This window comes from Pseudopodoces humilis, chromosome 10 (assembly GCF_049639895.1).
Source record: "Pseudopodoces humilis isolate 2021_Gansu_Grassland_sample_001 chromosome 10, ASM4963989v1, whole genome shotgun sequence".
In the NCBI taxonomy this organism is placed as follows: domain Eukaryota; kingdom Metazoa; phylum Chordata; class Aves; order Passeriformes; family Paridae; genus Pseudopodoces; species Pseudopodoces humilis.
The window spans coordinates 5,695,834-5,717,189 of record NC_142209.1 but is presented as its reverse complement, the minus strand read 5'-3'; the positions used below and the strand labels follow the sequence as shown (position 1 = coordinate 5,717,189).

Below are 21,356 nucleotides of genomic sequence, written 5' to 3'. Positions count from 1 at the left end.
CACTTAGCGAAAATAATAAAAGCCACCTACGAAAGTGATTTCTTTGAGAAAAGCTGCTGAGAGCTTCCTCTGTGCCTGAGATAGGCCAATAGCTGGCCAGTTCTGGGAACTGACAACATTTTGCACCATTGAAAATTAGGTTCATCTTCTAAAAGGTAAATGCCACCTTTTAAAAACCATAAGCCCAGGAACTCTCTTTTTTTTCTGGCCTTGAAAAGTAGCACAGCTCTGATGAGGCCGGCCCTACTCCCCCGTGGCCTGTGCAGCTGGGGGGTGAGGGCTGAGCCGGACCCCAGTGGCTCCCAGGTGGGAGATGGTGGTCGCGGGGCGGGGGATGGGGTGGGGGTGTCTGGCCCCGGGCCGGGCCATGGATGCTGACACTCGCCAACATCTTCCACCCCACCCCACCCCCCCCCCCAGCACAGACAGCTCCAGGCCAAGGACCGCCCACCCCTCTCAGTGGCTGCTGGGCTGAGGGAGGCACCAGTGTGGCCTGAAATCCAGCACCATGACTGCTGTGGCACTAGGCGAGATTTAACCCTTTCACTACACAGATGACACGTGCAGATCTTGTTCTTCTCTCCAGGGAAAGGACACATCGACACGTAGGAAGACAGCATGAAAACATCAAGGTCAATAAAGAAGGAGTCTGTAATAGATTGCAATTGTTTTTTAATCAAATTTAAATAAAAAAATGTATTGTGATTGCTTTGCTTTTAATACATATAATTGGTGAGACAAGTGATTGCTAAAGCATGTGAGTGCTGAAACTGTAAAAAGGCCTGACCACAGAATCTGGCTGTGCAAACACGAATAAGAACATCTCCTTGTTATGAGGTATATACTGTAAATTGCATAACTGATATAGGACCAGCGTCTGAGCACGGACTGAGAAAGACTACAAGCCTTCATCCCACGATCACCAGGAGGCAGAGGACGACCACCTAGCAATAGGCGGCACAAGCTCAGATGCAACCCAGGAAGAAGCAATGAAAACACATACAGGAAATGTATATAAGGGGGAACCTCCTCAGCTAAAGTACATGAGTCTTGGGTGGAGCAGAGCTCCTGGCTGTGCCCAGCTCTGTTTTTGCTTGCTCATTGCTTGCTGAATTAATAAAATTGATTTTCATGAATGATCATTTAAATTGGCTCCTTGATTTAGTCATGACAATTTATAACAGAGTCAAGCCTCAGATGGAAGATGGATGAGGAGATGCCAAATGGGGCTGAAATATTCTTTTGGTAGGGCCATGGAAATGGACAATGATATACTGAAAATATGTCCTTTATTAATGAAAGAGTACTGGGGGAATGAAGCATTCAAGCTGTAGATCTGAGCAGAGGCATCCACTGATGAAGCTAAGCAGATATCGGAGTAGCTGTGATCCCATGAAGCACTTGAACAGAGAGAGAGAGAGAGAGAGATGAGAGTTGATGAAAACCCTTTGCCCCCAGGGAGAGAAAAAGAAAACCTCTGTTCCTAGAGATGATCACAGAGACAGATGGAGAGAACCTTTGCCTTGGAATAATTCATCCTTAAAATAATACCACTTGAATTCATGGCCCATAGACACACCTCTAGGAGGGCTGTGAAAATGGGAGGAAATGTCACAATGGCAGAATTTTTGCCTGGGCAGCTGCTATTTGTAGAAATGAAAAGCCAGAGAAATCTGTTTCTTGTGGAGAAGTCTCCATGGCATGACAAAAGAAAACTCATCTCCCTACAAGGACCGATGAAAAGACTAATGTATGGTTGGTACTGTTTTAACATCCCAGGTTTTGTCTGTACATTGTCAGTTGGGAAAGGAGAAAGTTGGGTAGGAGGAGGAAAGGTTTCTGGTGGTTTTATTCTGGTTTCTTATTCTTGTAGTCCTGTTAATAAAGTTTCTTTATTCCTTTTAAGTTTTGAGCCTATTTTGCCCTCCTTCTTCTAATCCATATCTCACAGCAAGAAATGAGTAAGTCCCCATGTGATTTTAGCCAGTGCTGAAACCCACCACATTATTTGGTGCATTGGCTGTGAAACTCAAATTGGCAAATCTAAACCACTACACTGAGGAAAGGGCTGCCTCAGTGTTGGAATCCAAAATAAAAGCCTCTCTGAGTCCCTCAGAGAGAGAAAATAATTAAAATATATTAAGCCATAGATATAGGGAAAGAGTGTAGGTTTTAGTTTTAAGTAGGTAGAAATACAGCTTAAATGCTTTAAGAACTTGTGTTAGCTAGTGAAAAGCCTTATTTTATTTCCCAGTTTAAAGTTCAGTGATACCCTTCACAGATTCAACTTAGCTCTAAACATAATGAAAACATAGCTTATATTTCTAGATAGAACAGATAGGATTATTCATGTAAACAGATAATACCCTATATGTAGGATTTAGGTAAAGAGAACATTGCTTTCATTAGTTAGAATTAAGCTTGGATTGATGTAAAAAGTTTTGTTTTAGAACCATGTTTTTAGCTGATTGGATGATTTATGAATTTAATCCCCTGTATTGGGGATCTCTCTCAGACACAAACCCACCTGAAGAACAGCAGCAGCATCATCATCACCAAGAACTACTGCAACTGCTTCTGCGGCCTGGAACAACAGGACTCCATGCCAAGAAGCTGCTGCCCAGGACATCAGGACTTTATACTAAAAGCTTTTAGCAAGGACTTTAACTCTCTGAACTCTTTGCCTTTGAGACTGATGCTTTTATACAAGAAATATATTTCCAGCAACCAACAACTGCTCATTTCTCCTTGAGACCTGGAAAACCCCTTGTATCCCCTTTGATGTGTTGACACCTCAGTCATGCCACCACAGTTGATTGATGCCCTGTGTGGGGAGCAAATCAGTTCCCCACAGAAATTGAGAAGGGCTTGTCATCTGTTTTGAATCATTTTACTGCTCCTTTAAGCATCATGGTAGCAGTGTTGTTTAGAGGATTTCCTGGAAATTTTAGAGGAATTTATGATTTCCCACTGTTGTTTATAGCCAATTAGAATAATTTTAGAGCTGTTGGGTTGTAGAGCAGTGTGGTGTATTTTAGAGCTCTTTAAGTTTTCTAGAGTATTGTTGAGCCCTTTAAAGAAGTCCACACTGGTTTAGCACTCTGGAGTGTCTTAGAATCAGACTTCAAAAGGTATAACTTAGGGCGTGTAAAAAAATAGCTCTTTCAGAGCTCATCAGAGGCATTTTGTAGCTGTGTAGTGGTATTTTAGAAGGGTTTAGAACACTTCACAGCATATTCAAGGTTTAGAGGTCCTTAGAGGAGTTTAAGAGGCCCAGAGGAAGTTCACAGATCTTCAAATCAATGTAGAGGAGTTCCAGATATGATCAGAAAAAATACTCCTTAGAGGAGGCTTAGAAAGATGCTAATGGAGTTTAGAGGACTCAAGCACTCTACTAAGGGATATTGCAGCTCCTCAGAACTATTTAGTGAGCTTCTGAGGAGTTATGGAGGAATTTGGAGCTATTTTTCTGATCTTTAGAGCTGCTTCAGGAACTGTAAAGGTATTTTGAAGGTGGCAATAAAGTGTTACAGATGTTTAATATACTTTAATGGCAGTCTAGAGCTGATTAGAAGAGTTTTAGAGTGGTTTAGAGATGGCTTAGAGTTGTATAAATTACATCTGGTTTGAGGCAATTACCTTATTTGAGAAATATAAGTGATCCCTACAGCTCTTCAGAGCTAACTAAAGGATTTTAGAGCAATTCAGAAGACGTACACAGAAGTTCAGAGATGCCTAGAGGTGTTTAATATCCTACAGTAGTTCAGAGATGTTTTGACAAATTTTAGTTGGTCCAGCCAATCACCTCCCTCAGATCAAGGTTGGAACTGTCTTCCCACATCTGGTCACTGTTTCTGACTCCCCTCACTACCCCTGTCCCTCTCCTCCACTATCACAAACTAAAAGTTTCCTGTCCCAGGGCAGTCATTACTAATCTGTGGAAGGAATGCAACTGAGAAAATGATGGTAAAAATTCTAAGACTCTGAATCACCAGAAGAAAAAAGAACTGCACTCTAGCCAAAAGGAATGCTTCAATGGCTGTGGGAATGCACATTCAGAAGAACTTGAATACATGAACTGACATTCAGATTCCAAAATTTGCACTGTAAATTCTAGGCAAGACAGAAGAGAAGTTCAGGCTGTCTGCAGCTGCAGCATCTTGTGTAGTGACTGGAAAAGTGTCTTCCATGAAATAAGCAGTACAGTGTCAGTGGTGCTAAGACTCAGAGGATAAGGACAGCAGTGAAAACAGCAACAAAAATCAGTTGCTATTTTTCCAAAATAAGTATAGCAATAAAAAACCAGTTTTTAATAGATTTAAGCAAATTTTCTATATGGAAAAGCACATGAATGTCAAAAGCTTATCCAAATAACTTTGTAAGGTAATTTCAAATAGGGAAGTTATAAACGCTTTTGCTGCCATGTGCCAACAAGTTGGATTAATATATTTAATAAGAACTTCATTATTCAAGTAACTGATTTGCTGAAGGAGCTCAGTAACTAAAGCCAAAGGCCCTGCAAGTTTCCTTCAGACTTTTTGTTGTTGGTGTATTAACTTTTCCATTACTTTCCAATACACCACCAACAACTTACCATCCCTGTCCTTTACTTCAACTTTCCCCAAATCACAGCTCTCTCTACCTATACATACTTTTGACATTCAAGCTTTCACATTTCTCAAAAGCAGAAGGGGACTTCTGCTGTGGCATAATTACACTATACTCTTGCCTCTTTTTCTCTGCAATAAACAAATGTATCCAGATGTAATTTTCTTTAAAAGAGAGACCCAAGTCTATTTTCAGAGAAATATGAAGTACTGAAGCCTAAATGAAAATTCAGAAAGACAGTATCTGTGAAAGTGATAAAATTCTGTTAAATACCATCATGGCTGGCTGGTATTCAGAAGTACATAATCTGGAGAGTTGATGTGATGCCATTATCTACATATGTATCTATCTACCTACCTACATTTACTCTGCTCTAAATCAAAATGTGCAAAAATCAAAATAAATAATGACCTCTTGGATATTAAATTTTCATTTTGAACTATTGTCTTGGTTTGAAAAGACAGGTGTCTGCTAAGGAAGGTAGGAACCTCCCTTGAAATGGAAAAATATAACCCTCCCCTCTGAATTATTATAGTCTTGAAATTGAGGGGCTCTCAGATATGGGAATAGGAATAACAGTTCTTTATTAGTATGTATAAATTTAAAAAAACACTACAACTTAATAGGAAAATTAAAATAAAATGCAGTAGTACAAAAACCACTGAGAAACTCAGAATGCAACCTGACACCCTGTTGGTCAGGGTGTTGGTAGCAGTCTGATTAAATGGTGGCTGCAGTCCTCCAGGAGTGGTTCTGCTGAAGCAATGATCCTGTAGAAGGATGTAATTTTCCTCCAAAGGTCCAGTGGTGGTGTAGCTGGGTCCGGTTTTCCTCTGTGAATCCAGTAGAGGAAGGCTGACTGTGGTGTTCCAAGTCTGATTATATCCAGGTAGGAATGCTTGGCTTTGCCCCCTGGGTGGAGCATCTCCCAATGGGGTGATGATATTTTATCAGTCAAGCAGTGAGACCCAATGGCCCATTACCAGAATATATCCCCCTGGAGGGAGGATGGGTTGTGGAAGAGATAAAGAATACTGCAACACCAGGTTTTAACAGATGGTAACAGAATACATACTTTTGGTTACATCTTGCATTGCAACCCAATACTACTATTAAGTTTGCTGTTGATTCTACCCGAAAACTTGCCAGTTTAACTGTTCTAGAGTTAAGAGTAAATCCTTGAGTGTCGCTGTTGGACACAATGTAGAAGTGTGGATTCATTCACAGCACGCACCAGAACGAGTTGCTAGGAAAGGCCTTTATTCCCTGAACTTTTCAGACTTTTATAGGGTATTATGCTACAGGTTTAATGTGATTGGTAAAGGGAACACCACCTCTTATCCCATTGGTGGGATAAGAGAAAAACACACTAACCACAGCTGTACAGAACTGTTTTGAGAAAATGAGATTGTTTACAAAGATAGACCTTGAGCTAGAGACACTCTCAAGAGACATTCCCTTGGGAACAGGTCAGCCACTGACAGGTTGTAATTCTTTCAGGCTCAGAAAAATCAGGTCCGCACGGGAGGATTTTCCTACCTTAGCCTTTACACAGACATTCCCTGGTAGGGAGTTGGAACTATAAGCTCTTTAAAGTCCCTTCCAACACAAACCATTCTGTGATTCTGATTCAGGTTGCTGTGTCTGCTGCATAAAAAACATTGTAACATGCCAAGTTATTAATTTTTTAGATGTTAAGATGCTTTCCCATTAGCAGTCAACAAGAGTATAATCTACACAAGAGTATAATCTATTTATGTCTCTGGAAATAGAACTATGAGGGTGCGCTGGAGCCAAAGTATTAGTGGCAACCAAGAGAGTATCAGGGATGTTACTCTTCAAGTAAAGCTCACCACGGAACACAGCCGACAGTGCCATCTGCTGCAGAATGCAGCATTGGCTCATTCTCAGAATGGACAGAAAGAGACCAGGTTGTTGAAGAATCCATCTCTGACGGCCTTACATCATCCAAAGAACAGAAGTGCTTGCCACCTGTCACGATCCGCAAGGTGGGATTCGTGATGTGGTTCTTTTAGTCGGTCTTAGAGTACAAAAGATTATCAGCAAACCAAGGACTTAAACAGCAAAACACACTTTATTGAGTGCTCATCAGCACTAATATGCGATAGAGGGAAAAGAGGAGAAAGCAAAGCATACGGAAAAGAGAGTAAGGGGATTATAGCTACCAACGTTGAAGTCCACTCAGCCGTCCAACGACGCAGGGTCTTCTGTCCGTTGGGGAGATCTCAAAGGAAGGTAAGTTTGGGGTATAATTTTATAGTCTTTTGCAAGGTAAGGGGCGCAGGGCCAAAACCAGAGGAGATTGATGATCATTGTGATGAATTCCATTGCGCGGGGAGCAGGTGTAGGGTACAGAGCGATCCATGTCATACAAGTCCTTTGCTCACCAGCAGGAACGAGGGCAATGTGTCGTGGAAAACCCGTTGTGCAGGTTACCAAGCCTCTGCTCACCAGCAGGAACAAGAGCAATGTACCATGCAACCACCTGCAAACAATCACTTAGCAAACATCCATCTCAGCTAGGCCCAAATCCCCAAACCAAGTCCCTTATGATATTCAGGGTCTCAGTCTCTGTCCTTGAGACGGTTGTGAGACAGATGAGGGAATCTTCAGACCGTCTCTTACACCACCCACTACCAATATCCCTACTATTAGAAGATGGGAGAGTTCTGATATGATCCACACTCATGCCAGTAAGATGAGGAAGAAGCTTAGGAGATAAACCCTCAGTTCCAGCAACCTCTTCATGGCTTTTTGGAAGTGGAAAATATTATTTTAAGGAAAATATTTCCTTTAACGTATTAATCCCTATTCTCTGGGCCTTTTTCCATCATGTCTGGACATGTTCTCAGGTTCTTGGGACTACATAGGGAAATCCTGAGCTCTTTAGTGCAATTTCTGCATATCAGGGTCTTTTTCAGACATGTTGGGCTGTTCCCACCATTTCAGAACGCTTCAGCAGAGTCAGGAGCTTAACCCAGGTCCTTGGCAGAGGAGCTGCCAGGTGGTCTCACTCCACACAGCATATAGACTGGAGTAGGCTGAGAATGAGAGGGAGGAAGGGAAGGGAGGGGGCCAAAGCAGGTAAAGAAAAAGAGAAGGAAAAGATCACTTCAAAACTCTGGAAAGGGGGATCAAAGTAAAAAAATGCAGTGCCCACTGTGTTTTTGCCCAGAAAGCTGTTGCCTCTTCAGAGCTATAAGTTTGCAAATAAGGTGTATTCAGTCAGTTTAGGCTTAAGTCTCTCCTACACCATTTAAAAAAGGAAAACCAGCAATGCAATAAATTTGTGTCAAGACTTTTTTTCTAGCAAGCAGTATTACCTCTTTCCCTTAATGAAACATTCCTGTCTTGAAGATAAAAAATTACCTTTTTTATGTTCTTATTTCTGAGAAGACTATATCAATAACAGAATGTGGATCAATTTGTAGGGGAAGATGAATTAATTTCTTCTCAGCGCCCAGAGAGGACTGGAAGTTTCTGTGGATCTGTGTAACTTCTTTCACAGGCTAAAGTTTGCTGAGACAATTGCTTGTGGAGTCCAGTTTCTAGTTAGATCCCAGAACAGATCCACATTAAAAATAAGCCTTATTGTAGAAATAAAGAAGTATATAAAGCTGAGATAGCTTCTCTCTGGGCTGCATGCACAGAAGGCAGGAAGATTTTTTAATGTTTTCCATGGCAGCTGGAAGCAAGGATCCATTTAGGATTAATTCCCCAAACCTGGAATGGTTTCAAAATGTGAGCTTCAGCAGAGAAATCTTGGAAAATACTAAGTCAGGAGTACTCTGGAGTGGTGTTTGGCATAGGGAGCTTTTTATTTGGTCAAGAGCAGCCAGTTCCAAGCATTCTCTGAGGAAGTAAGCACAGAATCACTCATTCAGCAAGATTTAGGTAACACTGTCACTGAGTAAGCAGGAAGATTCAGTAGTTTCACATATCACTTGTAACAAACTAGCTGGAAACAGGCAAAAACATGGACAAAATCCACATACACATTTCCAGAAAGCAGATGATTTTTGGCTAAAGGTGAATCCAATGGTAACAAATTCCCCCACTAATATAATATGCGTAGGTCAGAGAAGAAGATCTAAATACCACGTTACTGCAGTTAGAGATTTCCTTTCCATAATTTCTAAGGATAATAAGGAACCTCCTTGGAACGGTACTATAGTACATTCACCTGCTCCTTTAGAAGATGGTGTTTATGCTTCTTCATTTTCCATGCTGGGAGTGAGAATACGATATAAAATGGAGGCTTTCTTTAGAGCAAGGAGGTAAGAGGCTTCTTTTGGTAGAGGAATTTGCAGTAAACCATAGTTCATCTAACAACATATAAAGACACTTCTACTGCTGTCGTCAGTAACTACAGTAGCATCACATGCTCAACTCCTTTGCTGTGAAGTGAGGTTTCTGCACCATCAGGTGAGTATATGTTTACAAAAGTAAAGGCCATTTATATATTAAGAGACTCGGTTATTTTCAATTAAAATCATTGTCAGAGATTCTCTGACAGGCTTAGGCAGCAATGCAAAACTGCCTGGAACTTTATCATCACTTGATAAAACATGTGAGTGGCCACACATCTCTGTCCGTCTCTCACAGCCCCATTCTTCACGTTATACCACAGAATGACAGCTACAAGAACATGACTCAAGAGTTATCATTAATCACATTGTAACAACACACATTTTTTTCCTGTGTTCCTCCAGTCCTGACACAGTTAGGTCAGTGGAAAAGATTCCTGCTTGTGCAAACAGTCTGTGTTTACCTCTAGGGATAAAGGTAACTTACAACACAACTGCATTGATAGGAGAGCAGCAATTGTAATGCTGCCAGATAGCAGATGGAAGCAGTTTTGCTGTGGAGAATGTTACGTTAAGGTCTTGTTATAGAGAGGAAAAGTGGAAATCACAAGTCATCATTTTACAGGCTTGTGCTTATCCATTCTAAGTTATTATTTAAGTACCATTTCATTACAGTGTTCCTGCACAGATGAAGACAGTAAAATTAAGGTACAAACCACATGCTTTTATCTGCTTGTGCCCTCATCTCTGCTCCTTAAGGCAAGGGAACAGAAAAATATTGCTTTGTTAGCTGTTCTAGAAAATGCCAGCCAAGTGTCAGACATGTACTTATGCCATTACACAGAAGTCAAGTCACAGAGCCTTTGAGACTTAATGGCTGCTGTGTACTTGGATTTTCCTCTATTTGGAGGTACTAGTGAGACTGTGTATCAGCTTGCACCATAAGCCCATGCCCATTTTCTAAGTTTTGTGATGTATATAAACAGAATACATGCCCCATCTCTGCCCTATTGTCTCATGCAGCTGTTGCCATGTTCTCTCAATGTGAGATGTTTTTCTGTGTAAAAACAAGAGTGCTGGAAAACAACCTCTTGGGAAAACACCAAGGATTGTTCTCCAGCCGGGGGGTGCTCCACCAGAAACAGTAACCTCTTTGTCAGGGACATCAGCTGAATACGTACAAACTCATTGGGGATTTGTTCTGGGCCTCTCTGCTTCAGAAACCAAATGAGAATCCACTGTGGGCTTGTCCTTATCTATAGAGTTATTGCCACCCTTCCAAGGTAATACTTCTCAGCACTCACCAATGAGGTAAATTTGTGGAGATTTGCCAAACTATTGTTGCTGGGTATTGTTTTTCATATGGCCTTTTCTACTCTGAAGGTGTTCAAAAACACTTCCATCCCTGGGGTGACAGAGTAAGGTCACAGGTCACCTTATACCAGTCCATGCCTTTGCATGCCTGTTGCTCCCAAGTAAAGACCAAGCAGCATCTGCTCCTCCAAACACCCCCCTGATGTTCCTGTTTGACCCAAGCAGAGCACAGGTAAAATGGAGAAATATTTTACTCCCTAAAATAAAAAGCACAAAGCATGCAGAGAACTGGTTACACATTTCAGGCCTCAGTCTGTTTGAATGAACTCCAGTAGCAAATGACTGTACACCACCCTCTTCTGCAGCTCTGGAGAGATCTGTGACTTTAAATTCGTAATTGTTATTTGGCATGGTTTTACTTCCCTTTTCAGAACAGGACTGAACATCCTGATGAAGTTCCCTGCAAGCAAAGTGGGTTTCCTGTAAAAAGTCATTTCCAGCTATTGATATCAAATGCCCCTGAGAGCTCAGCTGAATTTGGCTGCAAAGAATTTGCACAAACCATGACTGACTGAGAGGTGTTCTCAGAATACAAACTGTCGAGTTTAATCTACCCTATTGTGCTGGTACCAAACTATGTCTGGAGCTGCAGCTGGCTAAATGAAGAGCCCAGCTTTGCTGTGTGCATTATAAGCAGGACAGGATTTCACAATAGCTTTGCATAACCCCTTTGTGCAGATATCCAAGGGCTAATAGGACTGATTAACCTCAAATACGGCTTAGAACAGCCAGGCATCAGAGAACACTGTCTCTTTCATAACATGCCAGCAAAAATCTCGTGAGGATGGTCTCAGCAGAGTATGCAGCCAGATTTCTACCTACCCTTTACCTCTGCGGCAAAAAGAAGCTGGCATTCTGTATAGTATCAACTCTCTCATAATCCAAACTGAGTGGTGGGAGAGATATGTTATTTATGTGAAATCCTTTCCCCCAAGGCACAAAACCTGCCACTGACCCTGTCATAAGTTGTCACACAGCCATGGCAAAAGGGAAATTACACAAGAGTGCAAAACTGTTTATGGAGCCAGATCACACACTAGTCCCAGTGCTGCCTCATGGGTAGTAGGTGGGGCTTTTGGCATTTGTATGGGGGCTCTCCAATGAGACTCACAGCAGGACAAGGCTCCAGCCTTCTGGTGTTTTTTTTAACAGCAGCCCCCTCCAGTAGGGTTGGGGCATGGGAGGAGCTTGCCCAAACTCAAAAAATACTGACATGCAGCACCTTACGAGGATGTGCAGCCTAGACAGGACACACTGCAACATCTAGAAGGACAAGGACAGCTGAAACTGTAAGTACATCTACCTTCTCCACTTCTTTAATAGCACTAGTAGTTTGTGGAGTGGCATGTTCTGGCTGCACTTGTGTTAGCAGTGTAACCCTGCTGCCTTTCCCTTTGGTCCATGTATTAACAGCTGCAGAAAAAAACCTAAGCACCCTATAAACATATTTACATGAAGAGATGGAAATTTCAAAGTTCAGCTTTCCTGTACATCTAAAAAAATTCAGCTGTATCTGGAAGATTCTTCTGTTTGTCTCTCCCATCCCAAAGCATTGATTTAAGTATGAAAAAATATTTCTAACAAGCAGTCACTGACAGTACTATCCATAGTTACAAAATCCAGAGCTGTGAGGGCTACCCAGTAGTAGTTAAGGAAAAGTATGTTGGGAAGCAGCTGGAATTAGCCAGCAAAGAGAAACTAGCTCATTCAGTAGCCAATAGAAGTGATTAAGCAGCATCTTTGTCTTTGAAGTGGCAATAAATTGTTGTAGGAAGTTTCAGTGTAATTGCTCCTATTTGCTTCTAATTATATGGCTTTCTGTTTCATGATGCTTTGTTGACTTGTTAACACCATGGACAAAGTCTATTAATAGAGTACAACTATGCAACAGTCTCTGGTAACCATCATTCTGGTCAGGTCTGCTGGAGATGATGCACCTTCAGGCTGGGACAGAGAAGGAACAGCATCTGCCTTTACTACTAGTAGCTGTATCCAGCTCTTTGATACAGACCTTCCCTTGATCTATAGTGATAACTGAAAGTGCTGCTAGAAAAAGCTCAATATTTAAATGGCTCCACATACTACTTTACATTCTAAAGGAACACAGTACCACCAGGTTTTGTGACCTTTTTATTGGTGTGCTTTAATAAAAACTTTTCAACTTCAGATCCCAAGAACTCTTTATAGCCGCCTCTAGGCAGGGTATGGAAGGGGATTAATAGACTTCAACAGCAGTCCAGATATTGCAAGAAGATGGAACAGCCAAGGAAGTAGTTAAGTAGCATAAAGCAGTTGGTTTTACAAAACTCACATTGTTGCCCAAGAAATAGGTAATTTAGTTATAGCCTGAGAAGACAACATTCTATGACCTAAGAATCTAGATAATCACTGAATTATTATGTGCCCTTTGCAACACAAAGGGCAAAGGACATTGTAATATAACAGAAGGCAGAGACTGTCAGAATGTAGGTGTCATGCTACAGTCTGCCTGGTTAACAAAAGAAGTTATATATGGAGGCCACTAAAAGCTCAGCATCTAACTAGATCTGATTATTTCAACAGTGGTTTTGAATACTTTCACTCGCTTTGTTTGGGGCAGTGTTTTTAAGTTTTCACCTTTTTTCCTCACATGTGAAGGCTATGGAGGAAAATAGTTATTTATTCAGAAATGCAAAAACTCATTTATCCACAGGACTCTGAGGCTACAGGCCTTTAAGAAAGTCATCAGCTATCATGATAGGCCAAATAGTTAAGGACACAGTCAACACCAGATCACCCACCAAACCACTACTGGTTTTTCATCCAGAAGGGAAGACTTAAGTCCTTTTAACTTTCAGAATTTCACAAAATTCCCTTCCTCCTGTAGAGGTAGTTTCCTGGTCCTGGTGCTCTGTTCCTGCAGGGCTAAATGGGTTTCAGCCTTTTTTCAGGCCTTCCACCAGTTCAGCTACAACTGAAAAGCCCATGTGCCATATTTAAGAGATGCCAATGAACTGTGTCTCCCTTCCAGCTCTGGTAAGATGATCAAGTCCTTCAAGCAAACATTTCTGTCCCTGGACCTGAAGTCCCCTCGCTGGAGCTCAGCAGAGGCAGTGGTAACTGGAACAATACTTGTATGCTGATTTGGATAAAGTAGCTACTAATTTCTGTTAACACCTGTGAACATGTGGTTTCTGTGACTTTTGCTGCCTTTCAGGCAAAGGACTATGAACTGCGTCAGTATGAGACAGCAAAGTGGGTCAGCACAGTCATTAGGGGAGAAACCCAGAAGGAAGCAATGCGCCAGGGCTTCTGGAAACTCTTCCACTACATCCAAGGAAAGAACGAAAAAGGTAGAACATGACAGTTTTGAATTGAAAGAATTATACGTAGCTAATTAATATAAATAACAATAGAGGAGCTGGGAGATGCAGCTTAGACACCTGGTTTTCCTTTCCCCTAGAAATGAAGATTGATATGACTGTGCCAGTGACCTGCCTGGTAAAATCAGGCTGCACAGACTTCAAGATCTCTTTCTTTGTGCCTTTTGAACACCAGGACTGCCCCCCACAGCCCACTGACTCCAATGTGTTTATTGAGGAAAGGAAGGCAGCACCTCTCTTTGTCCGGTAAGCAAAACCAGCAGCTGACACCAGATGAATCAGCCCTCATTTAAGTGTGGACTACATTTTCTTAAGAGATATTAAGTGTGGATATATCCTACTGTTCAGTTTCAATTGCTAAAACCCAGCCATTGGATCTTATGCTTGGGTGTCTTACCATAGTCAAGTGACCAAGTTGTGAAACACTGATCTTTTTTTTTCCAAGACCATTGAAAATTGCATTGATTTTCATAGAGATGCAGCCTCCAGAATCATCTTCTGATGACAGCTTGTTCTACAGAACATCTAAACCATTCTCCCAGCACTCTTATTTGTAGTCCTGAACTGCCACAACACATGCAGGGCAGTTGTTACCTGGGTGTTTGCTTGTTTTAAATATTATCTTTGAAAACAGACAAAATACTTGTGTTACTCAACTACAAATTGCATCCGAAGTGCTCAAACTAGCTTTGCAAATCTGAAGTTGTCTGAAAATAAAGCCAGGGACTTGAACCAAAAAATTTCCCTCACTTTTACCAGGTCCTTCGGTGGATTTGCCACCCCAGAGAAATATGCTGAGGAAGCTGACATCTTGGCCAGAACCTTAAGAAACAGAGGCCAGCCATTCCACGAAGACTTCTTTTACACTGCAGGCTATGACAGTCCCTTCAAGCTCTTTAACAGGCATAATGAAGTGTGGTATTTTAAAAAGTAACATGATGGGAGAATATTAAGAGGCTACTAATCAGCTCTGGATGAAAACCTTAGTATTGGCTTTTTGCTCTAGTGCAGAAGAGCATTAATTTGAATGGACACAATGTCTTTACTTTCTCTAGGATGAAGCACTCTTCTGGCTAAAACCAGTTCAAAATGCAATTCAAGACACCAGGTGGATTGAGCAGGAAACAAACTTTATTTCTCTTATTGAAAGGTTCTAAGCAACAATAATATCTGAAAATAATCTTGTTGAAGTTTAGCTACATAGCTTTACTTCCTATTAGACATGCTACAGCACTAGTTGAAGTGTTATGGAAAGGGAGTTCTTCCTAACTGACTTTCATAAATAGACTTTCCTCATATTGACATCACCCTTGACACCAGAGATGTATTTAAATGAACTTTTAAGAGAAGCAGGTTTCCATTAATGAGCATTAGAAAGCAAAAACATCTTAGCAGATGTTTTTTAGTGACTCATAAACAGTAACTGTTATTAATTAGTATTATCAAAATCTCACACCTCTCCAACTGAACTTTTTTTCCTCCTGAAGGCCAAATGTGTTGTTTAAATTCAGAACCCTTGGAAAAGGGTTAAAGTCCAAGCTGTACACTTGTTCTGAGAAGATCTGCACCTGAACATGTAATACCAGGATTACTAGTAGACTATTATTTTAGTAGCAAATAAACAAGTTTAGCTCTTACCTTAAACACTTGAAATACTCCTTAAGTTATTTAGCTTTGTCTAAATATGGTCACCTGCAGCCTGCACACCAGCAGTACTTGACACCTCAGATAAGACTAAGTGTCTAATACAGTTTAGTCCCTGCACTAAATTAAACATTTTCAATCTTAATATAGCAGACTGAAGGTGTTTTACATCAAGTTGTTACAGCCAGAAAGGATGTCACAACGCCAGGTAGGGTTTGCAGATTTTTATTGGCTCCAATCAGCATCAGGCAAACATTACCAGTGAGGTAAGAACACATTGGCTTTTTTAGTGCTGTTCATGCAAGTGTAACCCATTTATGAGCAATCTTCCACCTATTAAGACAGACATAAGAATCATTATAAGGTACCAAACCAGCCCAACACACTTGACGGGAACAATTCAGACCATAGATTTTCATCTCTGTTCAGTGAGAGAGTTCAAGCTAAGGTTGTCATCACTTGTTCCAACAAGTAACATTATTACAACAGTTACACTCACCTTCTCAACTCTTCATTTCCAGTTTCAGAGTTGCCTCTTTACCTAAATTAGAAAAAAAACCAGTTTGCATACATAGCAGCACAACTGCTAAAAGCTCCACAACAACTTTGTAACCTCAGATGGAAAAGGAACGGAAAGGGTAATATCACAGTAATTCATTTGGCAGAATCAATTTCATCAGTGGCTACAAATATTTCCAGAAGCTTTTAATTCAATTAGTTTGCTGTGTGGACTTACCCACAGTGAGGCTGCAGACAGAAGTCCCTTCCTAACAAAGAAAAGTACTTTCAGAATAACAGCAGCATTATATATGCAAAGTTTATTTATCCATTAATTTCTATTCACCAAACTATTTTATCTAAAAGGAAACTGACTTTTAGCTGGCATCTTAGGAGTTCAACTTGCAACACACAAATAGGATACACAAAGCTTACAACTGCTAACTTAATTGGAAATACAAAACTACTAACATTGGAAGAATCAGGGACTTTTTTATTTTAATTCCAGAGTGCCATGTTACAATAGTGCCCACAGAACAGGCACATACAATAAAGGGAAGACAAAGCAAGTATCTTATAGGACTAATTCTAGGCACCACTATTAAAGCATTCAGCGCAAAGACACTATTCCAGAAATTATTAAACCCCATGTATTCTACACTTACCTCAGACACATCTATCTTGTTTCTTAAACTCCATGCAAGCTTCACCCTGTGAAGATGTGAAATTGTACTAGCACATTTTTGGCAGTGGTTTGAGAGTGTGATTGTGGGTACTGTTTCAGCACAAGAGTTCTCCTCAGCCTCTTTCAGAGAGATTCCCATTGCTTAGAATTCATCACAAACAGTACATGCCAAGACCAGGTTAATGTTAAATCTCTGGTTTGTCCTTTAAAGGGGATCTGACCTTGAAATTTGGGACCTTACTCCCAACCGTATCTTCATTCACTTCACCATAAAAGCTCTGATCTAGCCATTGAGATAAACTATTTACCACATAAGCATTCAAGATCAGTGCTACTCCATGGAAAAGTCCACTAAATTTAAACAGCAAGAAGTTTAATAGCAAGTAATTGTATTGCATTTGTTCAGCCCAGAATGTGTGGCAACATGGTAGCATAGAGCTTTTCTTATCAAATAGGAATTTAAATAGTCCACAGCAGTTACACATTTTAAATGGTCCCCACTATTTGTTTTTAGTCACAGAAAGCAGGTAATTTTAAGTTTGAGATATGCAGCACCTACAGACAGAATCCTACAGGCTGCTGGCAAATCTGTGAGCTTTTTACCTGGAAAGTATAATAAAATCATCAAGAACCCTGCTTAATGCTGCAGCTGCACTGTAAAGGTAAGAATCCAGTAACTTTCTCATTCCCTGTATCACACAGTTCTGACCAGTCACTCACGTGTTAGCAACTTACTTTTCCTGGGAGCACTACCACGTCCATCACTTCCCAGTTCCATCACACCTGGATCAAAGCAAATCATTAGGACAGTACAGAAACAAGCACAGAAGGAAGAAATTCAAGTCAGGCGCCTGCAGTCAGATAGAGCTAATTAAAGACCTCCATGATTGAAGTCAAGGCAGTCACATTTCATCACACAGGCAGCTCACACTGTCAGCCCCTGTGCAGCCTTGCTAAAGGGCTAGGCTGCTATGGGGAAGAGAGCAAATACTTTAAATAGTGCTATCAGAGCAAAGTCAAGAGCTCACAATGATGAGTTTAGCACACACCAGCCTGTAAAGACTGGGCACCAGCGAGCTGTCCCTTTAAAACACCCTCCTGTTTTGGCCAAGATGCAAGCTACAACCAACCTTGCGCCCCTTTTCCCCTAGCTGATAAGCTGTTAAAAACTTAGAAGCCTATGTTGAAGTCCTAATTCTTAGAAGTTAAAACAAGTACTTACTTCACAATGAGAAACATTAGGAAGTCTGCAAAGAAGAATTTGCTATTAGGCAGGGTCCAGCAGAAGTTATAGCAGTAAGAACAGTTCAAGTAAAATACTGTATCAGGGTTTGGTCAAGTTTTATCCTCATGGGGATCAGAGACCTGATTCAACATCATTTACAGTAGGCTGCAACACTCCCATCCCCCCTCTGAAGGCAGGGTGTAAGGCCATCTCCTAGCACTCTCCAATGCTGTGATATGTTCATTCCTCAACTCCAGAGTGTGCTGAAATTACATGAAGGAGCAAACTTTGCAATTGCAAAGTTCAGTGACCCGAGCTTTGTGTACTTAAGTTGTGCATGTTAAGGAAAATAATTTCAGACACTAAATTCACAGTAATGTGGCATTCACCATTTAGTTTCAACAAGAAAATTCTACAGATCATTAACACCACAATTATTTCATGCTCTTACTCTGAAAGACAGTAAGCTAAAGGCACACTTACGATACTAATCTTCGCCTCACATTTTTTAAGAACAAAATTAATTTGCAAGCATCTCTAAAAGCAAACTCTCAAATGTGGCACAGACAGCAGTAGCATCCATCTGAAAAACAAAGGTTTATTAATTAGGAAGGTCTTGTCTTCACCAACATCAGTAACAGGTGAAATAGTTTCTCACACAAGAGACACAGGGCTCCTCCATCCAGGGCAGTCCACAAAGCAACAAAAGACTTTCAGAACCTGGAGTACTAACACCTAATTAACCTTAATTTTCCTATATTCTGTGCTTGACTTCATAACCACATCTCATTCTCAATATTTCCATTCATCTTACTAGACTTTTTTGATGTTTAACCCACTTACTGGTCTACTGAGATACTTTTAAGACACATTCATGGAACAAAATAAAGTGTTTCACCTTCAGCTTCCCACATGATTTGTTTGAAATAGCCTAAGCTACAGGAGGCTGAATCAGACAGGAGGGTTAAGACAGTAACTGTGATCACCACAGGTTATCTGCTGAACTATGCAGTCATCACACAACAGCCTTTCCAGATAGCAGGGATGAAATGAGTTTTCACAGATGTCAGTAATGCAGTATTTACCTTGTAACAGCTTAGTTTAATCTCTCAGTGCCTGCAACAATAGAAAACAAAATCAGATCCCTTCAGCCTTTGCACTCAAGCCCACAGCTCCTATTGGGAGACCACAAGAGCCAGATACATCAGATAGGGGCGAAGAACAAAAGCGTTCATCACAGGATATTCTGCTGAACTATGCCATCATCACTGTATCTGTATACCAAGCAATCACCTCTTGTGACTGCTTTGACAAGCAAGTTTCCCCAATTAAAAATGTAATATTTAAAAGTTTGAATACTAGCAAGTATAAATTGTTTCTGTTCTTAGTGGAAGTTAATCATAATATGCATCCCGTCCTTACTAACGTGTCTAAACAGCTCAGTGGAAGAAACCTCAACATGAAGTGCATATTTCTCACCAGGTGATGTTTCTTCTATGTATCTCTGAAGTGCAGGATTCAAGTTCTAGAAGAAAAGAACCTGTAAACAGTATATTCAGCAATCAAAGCATCAAGGGGAATTTTATGTTGCTGTGCCTCAGAAAACTGTTATGGTGGTAAAATTGCTCATCACTCTCTTGGTCAAGAGTAGCAAATAAGTGTCATCACTGTGGCACCAGAGAGACAGCTTTGCTCAAGGAATTAAGCTGTTTTCTGATATCAGAGCAGAAGATGCTATATAGACAAACACTAAGCACCATTTTATATTTAATTTTCAAGTTTATTTGTTTTTTTTTTTTACCTTGGGAAGAAGTAGCTTTAAGTCTCCACATTCGGGGGCAGATCTGGAAGAGATAAAAGAGTTAGAGATGTTTGCAGAACTAGGGAGCTTCTCTGGGGGAACCACATCAGAAAGCCTCAGAACTGAGTTTTCAGAAATCACTTCTGTCCACTACTCTTATACTGAAACCATCACAGGCTTTGAGATTTACTTAACATCAATCCCTCTAATTACCCATTTTATACAACATACTCCAGGCAGTTTTTTAAAAACATTATTTATTGCTGTGAACAAAGAAACAGCAGTAAGGAAGGAAAAAAAGCGACCCGGGGGTACTCTTGTAGTCTGGTTACACTATGAGCAGTAGTTCACAGACACACTCCAGGACAAATGAACGGGTGACTTCCAGCAGAAAAGTGAGGCCTGCCCCAAGACACTACAGACAACACCTGAATTACAACTGCTGATACTGTAACTCCATGATACAACAGTACTCCAGTCTAGTTGGTATACACAAATCCAACATTTGTTAATTTTAACGCTGTATTTCAGAAGCAACATTTACCTGTACTGAAGCCACAAGAAGGAAGAGTGTAGCTGATGCATGTTGAACTGAAAACAAGAAAGCACATTAGTTTTTCTTCTCCCAAAAATAATGCAATATTCACAATTATTACTTTGAAAAATCCAAGCAACGTCCAAAATACTTGGAGTTTGAAGATTTCCTCTGATGCAATCTGAATTTCGGCTCTTTGAAGAATTGAAACCACAAAAATTAATTGCTATTAAGTATTTTTAAGCAGGATATGATTACTAAACTACTTTGTTTTCTACATCGATTCTGGTGTTTTTTCACTGGGGCAGCCAGGCACGTGTGAACTTAGGCTGCTTAGAAAGGCCCAGTGGTGTCTCAGCCATCCCGGATAGGCTATCAGAAGCATTCCATGCCCAGCTCAGATATGTTGGCATTCATCACCCTCTCAGATGTCCCTACCAACATAGTTTTCATCATATGCAGAGCATACAGAAGTGAAGTAAGCCATTTTTCTTTAAATGTGCTGAGTTAGGACTTACAAGGACCACGGAGTCCAACTCTTAGACTCGTAAAGGACTATAGCCAAGAGCCACCACATGTGCCTGAGAGCACTGTCCAAATGCTTCTCAAAGTCTAGCAGCCTTATAACTGTGAAGCCCGTCCTTAACCCTTCTACAATACGTGCATTCCCAGCTGGGCGGGGATCCTTAATCCTTCCGTAATGCTACTACTGCTTTTTGCACGACGTTTTCCACTTATCTGCAAAAACAAGCTCCTTAAAGCCCAATGCAATTAAAAAAAATCCAAGCCCACAAAAAGCGGAGACCTATTGCTGGTATTTGCAGCGGGCACGTGACTTCGACATACTGTGCACGACCACATCTTACAGGTAACAGACTGGTAGACAAGACCCCGTAACTCAACGCCTGAGGTATCACCCTGAGCCGTTACTCTCCCAAACCCGTGTGGGGCTTTACAGAATCCCCCTCACACACCCCCTGGGCTGCCATGAGGCACAGCCCCCGCCGGCCTAGGCCGCGAAGAAACCCGGCCACACAATCCACTTTAATCCTCCCTCGCCATCTCGCATCAGCGACCGACCCGCACTCATGGGGCCCTTATGCCGTTCCCCAGACCGGTACCACCGCACCCCGAGCGTGGAATATGCCCCCACTCACCGGCGGGGCCATAGCCAGCACACAACATACCCAGCGCCGCGGGACCAAAAAAGAGGAAGAGCTACCCGCGACCGTTCCTTATATAACGTAAGTCACGTGGTGATGACGCACCACACCCACTGGGGTGTGGTCCGCAGGC

The 21,356-nt window shown here is 41.2% G+C and overlaps 1 protein-coding gene, 2 long non-coding RNA genes and 6 other non-coding genes across 12 annotated transcripts; 1 reads left to right on the top strand and 8 right to left on the bottom strand.

Annotated features, from left to right (window-relative positions):
* Nucleotides 1–6,684: 6,684 nt before the first annotated feature.
* LOC148183665 (uncharacterized) lies at nucleotides 6,685–9,268 on the bottom strand. The gene is made up of 2 exons (XR_015773346.1): nucleotides 7,999–9,268; nucleotides 6,685–7,670 (listed from the first exon to the last, which is right to left on the bottom strand). It is a non-coding gene; the product is annotated as an uncharacterized LOC148183665 (long non-coding RNA).
* Nucleotides 9,269–11,430: 2,162 nt separating this feature from the next.
* HEBP2 (heme binding protein 2) lies at nucleotides 11,431–15,316 on the top strand. Its single transcript, XM_005533451.3, has 5 exons — nucleotides 11,431–11,599; nucleotides 13,321–13,405; nucleotides 13,507–13,642; nucleotides 13,753–13,918; nucleotides 14,432–15,316. The coding sequence occupies exons 2-5, from the start codon at nucleotides 13,331–13,333 to the stop codon at nucleotides 14,604–14,606; spliced, it is 552 nt and encodes a 183-aa protein (XP_005533508.1). The 5' UTR covers nucleotides 11,431–11,599; nucleotides 13,321–13,330; the 3' UTR covers nucleotides 14,607–15,316.
* A 209-nt stretch (nucleotides 15,317–15,525) lies between these two features.
* Nucleotides 15,526–21,328, bottom strand: LOC106628783 (uncharacterized). 4 transcript variants are annotated; one of them, XR_001332187.2, is made up of 12 exons: nucleotides 21,248–21,328; nucleotides 20,070–20,116; nucleotides 19,526–19,568; nucleotides 19,204–19,249; nucleotides 18,810–18,840; nucleotides 18,208–18,307; nucleotides 17,722–17,746; nucleotides 17,235–17,282; nucleotides 16,480–16,525; nucleotides 16,053–16,083; nucleotides 15,816–15,857; nucleotides 15,526–15,649 (listed from the first exon to the last, which is right to left on the bottom strand). It is a non-coding gene; the product is annotated as an uncharacterized LOC106628783 (long non-coding RNA). The 4 variants fall into 4 exon arrangements; XR_015773338.1 differs by having other exon boundaries at nucleotides 19,204–19,264; nucleotides 21,218–21,315; XR_001332188.2 differs by having other exon boundaries at nucleotides 16,480–16,546; nucleotides 21,218–21,315.
* Nucleotides 15,927–16,001, bottom strand: LOC148183664 (small nucleolar RNA SNORD47). The gene has a single exon (XR_015773415.1). It is a non-coding gene; the product is annotated as a small nucleolar RNA SNORD47 (small nucleolar RNA).
* LOC148183663 (small nucleolar RNA SNORD79) lies at nucleotides 16,588–16,663 on the bottom strand. Its single transcript, XR_015773404.1, has one exon. It is a non-coding gene; the product is annotated as a small nucleolar RNA SNORD79 (small nucleolar RNA).
* Nucleotides 18,921–19,001, bottom strand: LOC148183662 (small nucleolar RNA snR60/Z15/Z230/Z193/J17). Its single transcript, XR_015773418.1, has one exon. It is a non-coding gene; the product is annotated as a small nucleolar RNA snR60/Z15/Z230/Z193/J17 (small nucleolar RNA).
* On the bottom strand, nucleotides 19,318–19,399 carry LOC148183661 (small nucleolar RNA SNORD24). The gene has a single exon (XR_015773409.1). It is a non-coding gene; the product is annotated as a small nucleolar RNA SNORD24 (small nucleolar RNA).
* LOC148183660 (small nucleolar RNA SNORD75) lies at nucleotides 19,638–19,704 on the bottom strand. Its single transcript, XR_015773421.1, has one exon. It is a non-coding gene; the product is annotated as a small nucleolar RNA SNORD75 (small nucleolar RNA).
* LOC148183659 (small nucleolar RNA SNORD74) lies at nucleotides 20,449–20,527 on the bottom strand. The gene has a single exon (XR_015773417.1). It is a non-coding gene; the product is annotated as a small nucleolar RNA SNORD74 (small nucleolar RNA).
* Nucleotides 21,329–21,356: the final 28 nt, after the last annotated feature.